This window comes from Macaca fascicularis, chromosome 2 (genome assembly GCF_037993035.2).
Source record: "Macaca fascicularis isolate 582-1 chromosome 2, T2T-MFA8v1.1".
NCBI classification, from domain to species: Eukaryota; Metazoa; Chordata; class Mammalia; order Primates; family Cercopithecidae; genus Macaca; species Macaca fascicularis.
The window spans coordinates 184,520,974-184,528,761 of record NC_088376.1 but is presented as its reverse complement, the minus strand read 5'-3'; the positions used below and the strand labels follow the sequence as shown (position 1 = coordinate 184,528,761).

The 7,788-nt window shown below is 31.4% G+C and overlaps 1 protein-coding gene across 1 annotated transcript; it reads left to right on the top strand.

Annotated features, from left to right (window-relative positions):
- Nucleotides 1-5,509: 5,509 nt before the first annotated feature.
- Nucleotides 5,510-7,519, top strand: LOC102122247 (olfactory receptor 5K1). The gene has a single exon (XM_045385355.2). The coding sequence runs from the start codon at nt 5,775-5,777 to the stop codon at nt 6,720-6,722; it is 948 nt and encodes a 315-aa protein (XP_045241290.2). The 5' UTR covers nt 5,510-5,774; the 3' UTR covers nt 6,723-7,519.
- The last annotated feature ends 269 nt before the right edge of the window (nt 7,520-7,788 follow it).

Here is a 7,788-nt window from a genome sequence, read left to right as displayed (position 1 = left end):
GATCTCAAATAAAAATCATAAGTTTACATCTCAAGGAACTAGAACAAAATAACAGATATCAGATCATCAATAAATAAAACAAAAAACTAGAAAAATAATATTATATATTAATGAAACTGAGTTGTTTTGAAAAGATAAATCAATAAACCTTTAGCTAGACTAAGAAAAATAAAAAGACGACTCACAAAACTAAAATTATAAACAAAAGAGGAGACATTACAACTGGTATCATGAAAATACAAAGCATCAAAAGAGACTGTTATGAATGATTATACATATCTGAACCAATTGGTTAACCTAGAAGAAATGGATATATAATTCTTAGGAGCATACCACTTACTAAGCCTGAATCATAAAGAAATAATCTCAACAGATAAATAACAAGTAAAGAGATTGAATCAGTAATCAAAAAACTTACAAAGAAAAGAAGTCCACAAATTGATAGATTCATTGGTGAGTTCTAGGAAAAAATTTAAAGAATGATTAATGCTAATTTTTTTCAAACTCTTCAAAACAATTAAAGAGAGGGAAATATTCCAAACATAGTTTATGAGCCCAGCATTATACTGGTAAAAGCAAGATTGAGACATTACAGGGAGAGAAAATTACTACTCTCCCAGATGAACACAGACACAAAAGTCCTCCACAAAATACTAGCAAACTGAACACCACAGCACATCGAAAGGGTCACACACCATGATTAAGTGTGATTTTCCCCTGGGATGCGAGGATGATTGACCTACTAATCAACAAATATGATATACCACATTAACAGAATGACAGAGTTAAAAAAAATTATCTCAATATATGCAGAAAAGCATTTGACAAAATTCAACATACTTTCATATGATAAAAACTCTCAACAGATTAGGTATAGATGAAATGTACCTAAAAATAATAATAGCCACATAGAACAAACCCAGAGGTAACATCATACTAAGCATGAAAAACTAAAAGCTTTTTCTGAACAATAAAAAACAAGACAAGAATGTCCACCCTCACTACCTGTATACAAAATAGAACTGGAAGTCCTAGCCAGAGATATCAGGCAAGAAAACCAATAAAATGTATTTATATTGGAAAGGAAGAAGTAAAATTTTCTGTATTTGAAGGTGACATAGTCTTAAGTATTGAAAACCTTAATGACTCCACCAAAAAACTGTTAGAACTAATAATTTATTCCATAAGTTTACAGGATAAAAATCAACATACAAAAATTACTATTTCTATATAATAATGACAAAGTATCGAAAAAGAAACCAAGAAAATAATCTCATTCAAAAAACATTAAACAAAAATAGAATACTTGAGAATAACTTTAACCAATGAGGCAAAAAATCTGTAACTGAAAGCTATTAAACATTGATAAAAGAAATTGAAGACACAAATAAAACAAAAGGCATCCCATGTTTATGTATTGGAAGAATTAATATTGTGAAAATGCCCATACAAGTCAAAGCTATCTGCAGATTCAATGAAATATTAAAATTTTAATAACATTTTTCACAGAAATAGAAAACATTGTTAAATTACAATGGAACCATAAAAAATTTCAAATGACAAAAGCAGTCTAAAGCAAAAACAATCAAAACTGGCCCCATTTCAAAACTTACTACAAATCAAAACGGCATAGTACTGACATTCATACATAAACCAGTAGAATAGCATAGAAAGCCCAGAAATAAATCCATGCATTTAAGGTCAATTGCTTTTTAATGAAACTGCAAAGAACATACAATGGGGAAAGGACAGTCTTCTCTATTAAATGTGTTGGGAAATGTAAATACCCACATGAAGAAAAATAAAGTTAAACCATTATTTCACACTTTATTCAAAAAACAACTCAAAATGTTATTACTTAAATGTAGAATGTGAAACCATAAAGTTATTAGGAGAAAATATAGGAAAAAGTTTCTTGACATTGGTCTAGATTATAATTTTTTGGATATAACCTTTAACTCACAGACAACAAAAGCAAAAACAGACAGATGGGACTACATTAAACTAAAATGCTGCTGCACAGCAAAGGAAGCATTCATACAATTAAGAGACAACCCACAAAATGGGAGAAAATATTAGCAAACCACACATCTGATAAGAGATTAATATCCAAAATACATAAGGAACCTAAATAACTCAATAGTAAGAAAACAGCGTGATTTTACAAGTGAACAAAGGACCTGAATAGACATTTCTCGAAGGAATGAATAATGGATATATAAACAATTGCTCAACATCACTATCATCAGATACATGCAAATTAAAACCAAAAGACAGGACCTTCCATCTATCGGAATGACTATCATCGAAGAGACAGAAGATAGCAAGTGTTGGTGAGGATATGGAGAAAATGGAATCCTTGCACACTGTTAATGGTAATTAAAATTAATACAGCCATTGTGAAAAACATAGAGGCAAATCTAAACAATTAAAAATAGAACTTCCACATTAACCAGCAATCTCATTACTGGGTATATATTCAAAGGAAATGAAATCAAGATGTCAAAAAAGTCTACACTCCTATGACCATGTAGCATTATCTATAATAGCCAAGATATGGAATCAACCTGTGTTCATCAACAAATTAATTAATAAGGAAAACATCATAAATATACCCAGTGGAATACTATTGTGCTTAAAACAGAAGAAAATTCTGTCATTTGCAACAACATGGACCAACCTGGAGGACATTAGGTTACGGGAAAAATTCAGACACAGAAAGACCAGTACCATATGATCTGATTATATGTGCAATCTAAAATAGTCATAGAGCAGAGTACAGCAGAGGGGTTGTGAATGGTTGGATAGTAAAGTGGGTAGATATTGATCAAATGATTCAAACTTTTAGTTAAACTGAAGGAATTAGTTCAGGAGATTTGTTGTACAATATGGTGATTATAGTTAAAACAATGTATTGATTTCTTGAAAATATTTGCGTATAAATTTTAAAAGTTATCACCCATACAAAAATAATAAGTGTATAGGCAATACATGTTAATGAGCCTGATTTAGCCATTCCACAATATATACATATATTAACCCATCATGTTGTATGCCATAAACATATGCAATTTTTATGAGCCAATTAAAAATAAATTTTAAAAAATGCAGTAAGGTCAGAGCTCCTGAAATAAAATACTATCACTAACCAAAGAAAAAAAATATGGAGAATGTGTTAACTTCCAACCTCTGCTCACAACAAGCAATCTCCCCTCCAAGGCAACCAATCCTGGCTCAATTGACAATTCCTCCATGAAGCCTTTGCTGACTGCTCCAGTATGAATATTTTCTTCCCACTAAGGATTTTATATTCAGATTGATGATAAGGATAAGTGGTATAAACTCAAATGAATGAAAATCAAAATATGTTTATTAATCAATTTTTGGCTTACTCTCCAGGTCTCAAAGGATATGCCTAATTAATCCAATTTAGTATGTGTGGAATGTTCAGAAGATTAAGTCTCTTAGGCTATACTTTGATGTCAATGCCAAATAAATCCTCTTAGAATTATTTTGAAGAGCTGGGTCATTCTCTACAAGGACATAAATATTAACATTGGTCTCATTGTACATATATTCTCCTAAATGATCAAAAAGATAGTTTAATTGCTGCATCTAATTTAAAAACTAATACCAGGCAACCAGATGGTCTCTATAAAACTCTTATCAGGAAAATCGAGGTGAGAATTTAACACTTATTATTACTAAAATAATTGATATCCTGAAACATTTTTTCTTTGAGTTACTTATGGTTTTCTTTTTCCTTACGTTTCTAATTTTTCAATTTTTTAAGATTCTTATATTCTTTTTCTAAATCTAAAGTCTATTGTGTAAACTCTAGACAATTTACTATAATCCATTTATATCACTTATGAATTCAAGAGGAGCCTACATTGATTCAAAAATAAATAAGAGCACACTTTGGTAGTAATAACAGAATACATTAGGGAAAATGTTTAAACTTCTTTAAATAGTGAGGTAACCTCTACAATGAAATAGTGTTGAAAATGTATTGTGCATTCCCTATGTATTAAAAAAACATATGAGCAAGGACTATAATTTCAAACCAATCTTTTAAACCCCCAATATAATTTTAGGGAGTGTTCTTGTTTCTCTTTTGATTCTTAGAGAAATCAAATACCAATATAAACCATATATCTGTTTAATTTACTACAATCAACCGAGAAAACTGAAGGAAGTCTTATGTTATGTGACTTTAAACTGGCAAGGGTAACTAGTTAAGGAAAAGTATTCAAATTATATTTATATACATTTCAAAGTTCATTTTAAAATACTGTTTCTAAAGATATCATCCCCCAGATAATCTGATATTTAAAAGTCAGCAATATTTTCAGGAAACTAAAATAGAAGAGGTCTTTCTATGTCTCTCCAAAACATTTTCTCTGTTCCTGAAATTTGGAGTGTACTTGTGATCACTTACTATCCAGAAAATTATCAATCTGTAAATGTCTAGAACAGTCTCAACTACCTTTTAAAGAAAGTAAAATAAAACAGGCATTCAATATCAGTGCATGCATACCTGTTTCCAAAAGTAACTATAATAAATGAAGGTAGATTGAAATAAAACATGCCCCAACAGATTAGAACTCCATGTTTAAGGACCTACCTAAGGGGTTAGTAACGGAAGTTTTAAAAATATCCTCAAATTTTAACAAATGTGGTCTAGAATCTATTCCAAATAGAATCTAGGAATACCATAAAATCATAATGTTCAAAAGAGCAAAAGTTGACACTAAGGTGATACTGCTTTTATAGGTAAAGGATCATAAGAATGCATTACCACAAGATGTGAACATATCCCTGAATGTTTTGAGATACATGCAAGACTGTCAGCAAATAATTATTGTAACTACCAATGTCATCGTCATGAGAATGAAGCAGGCACTTGTTCAGTAAGTGCATTGTGATGTTCTCCACTGTAGATTTCTAAAGTGCAGAAAACATTAGTTGAATCCCCAATGATTTTTATGGATTTATTGAAGTATAAAACATAGCAGTTCTAAGGGTACTTAATTTTATATACTTAATAAAGATTGTTTCTTGAATATGAGGAATAGTTATTATAGAAAACTTAAAATAGAGAAAAATATAAACAGGAAAAAATGACCAATAATTTTTATACATAGCAAAAACTAGTAAAAACATTTTGATGTGCTTCTGTACTACCTTCTGTTACATTTACATGTAAATATTTATTTGGTAATTCAGGTTATACTGCATGTAAAACCTTTTATTTTGCTTTTATTCAATATTTTGTGTCTGTTTTATTGTAATAAATATTCTAGCAAAACACCATTTAAAATATTTGACAGTATACATTTATACGGATGATTCACATTTATTTAATCATACTGGTTAACTAAAAGGTTACCATTTAGGTGTTTAAATTTTTCACTATTATGAATGAGATTACAATGAACATCATTATATGTACATATTTTCTGAAGTTTTAGTTATTTCTTTTTGACAGATTTATTTTTACTGGTTAAAAGGTATGAACCTTAAAAGTTTTTTAATCTATTACCAAATTATTTTCTAATGATTACACCAATTTATACATTTACTAGGAATGCAATTAGGTTGCCATTTTACTGTTTCCTAGATAACACTCAATATTGTCAGGTTTTTTTAAATCTTATTTTCATCTTGCGGAAGATGCTCTCCTTCTTTTAAGCCAAAGAGACCTCAATAGTTGTGGCATATTATAAATTGATGCCTTATTTCTCCACAATTGTTTTTCAGACAAGTCAGGAATGGCTGAAGAAAATCATACCATGAAAAATGAGTTTATCCTCACGGGGTTTACAGATCACCCAGAGCTGAAGACTCTGCTGTTTGTGGTGTTCTTTGCCATCTATCTGATCACCATGGTGGGGAATATTGGTATGATGGCACTGATATTTACCCACCGTCGATTTCACACACCAATGTACATCTTTCTGGGAAACCTGGCTCTTGTGGATTCTTGCTGTGCCTGTGCCATTACCCCCAAAATGTTAGAGAACTTCTTGTCTGAGGACAAAAGGATTTCCCTCTATGAATGTACAGTACAGTTTTATTTTCTCTGCACTGTGGAAACTGCAGACTGCTTTCTTCTGGCGACAATGGCCTATGACCGCTATGTGGCTATATGCAGCCCACTGCAGTACCACATCATGATGTCCAAGAAACTCTGCATTCAGATGACCACAGGGGCCTTCATAGCTGGAAACCCGCATTCCATGATTCATGTGGGGCTTGTATTTAGGTTAGTTTTCTGTGGATCGAATCACATCAACCACTTTTACTGTGACATTCTTCCCTTGTATAGACTCTCTCGTGTTGATCCTTATATCAATGAACTGGTTCTATTCATCTTCTCAGGTTCAATTCAAGTCTTTACGATAGGTAGTGTCTTCATATCTTATCTCTATATTCTTCTTACTATTTTCAGAATGAACTCCAAAGAGGGAAGGGCCAAAGCCTTTTCTACCTGTGCATCCCACTTTTCATCAGTTTCACTATTCTATGGATCTATTTTTTTCATATACATTAGACCGAATTTGCTTGAAGGAGGTAATGATATACCAGCTGCCATTTTATTTACAATAGTAGTTCCCTTACTAAATCCTTTCATTTATAGCCTGAGAAACAAGGAAATAATAAGTGTCTTAAGAAAAATTCTGCTGAAAATAAAATCTCAAGAAAGTGTGAACAAATGACATCTATCCTAGCTTAATGGTTTAACGCTCAAAAACCTTCTAAATAAAATTACACAGAGGAAGTGTACTAATTGTATACAAAATATTAAAACATGTCAAAATGCAATCAAATTAAGCAGAAATATGTGACAGGGAAAATTCATGGAAAGGAGTGAATTGTGCTAAATCTTTACTCAGAATTTAAAAGCACATCCAGACATTGAATTCATTCAAGCAGCAATGTAGAATGCCACCATGCCTATAGACTGTGTTAGTAACAATTATGATTAACACCCAAAACAACAGCAAAACTACAAGTTACAAATGTAGAAGGCTATTCCATTTACAAAGTGGGCTTTGATAACCAGCCCATTCTAATAGCTTACAACATGAGCGTTACAGTTAAGTGTTTAAGATCATGTGAACAGTCCACCAATGAAATTACTTACATCCATGAACAACAAAAATGGCAAGTGGATTTTGAGGAAGAAAATGTAATTGTGTGTGGAGGACATTATTGTAGTTAGAATGGGATAGTCAGGAAATTATTGTGCCCAATAAAAGTGAATATTGTATTTCCAAATTGAAGTTATTGGTAAAATGATTTTATCATTTAAATAATTAAAATCAGAATGTCTAATTTCAAGATAGGTTTCATTAAGTTTTATTTACTCCAAAGTCTGCATGCATAAAGATACCATATCATAAAGTTCTAGACAAACAGTTCAAGCTTCATATAGATCTGAAGAGTCTTCATTGTCAGTGAGTTAGGCTAAACTTCTCTGTGCCCCCTCCTGAGAGGTGAGGAAGGGGTTAAACAATGGAGACACAATCTTTTGGTATATTATATATAGACATGTCAAAAAGTATGATTGTTGAACTGTGGGCAGGGCTTATCTCAAATACTTTCTTTTATTCCTTCACCACTGCAAAACTTAAAGTTGTTTAATATGGGTAGAACCTAATAACCTTATGTGACATCATAAAGAAATACTTTCCAATTATTCACTCTACATATGTTTATTGAGATTCTGCTATGTGCGAGCACTGTTCTAGATGCTAAGACATATTAATGACCAAGACACCA

What these genes read in the sequence shown, in the direction of transcription:
- LOC102122247 (XM_045385355.2), top strand. Translation starts at nt 5,775, where the DNA reads ATGGCTGAAGAAAATCATACCATGAAAAATGAGTTTATCCTCACGGGG.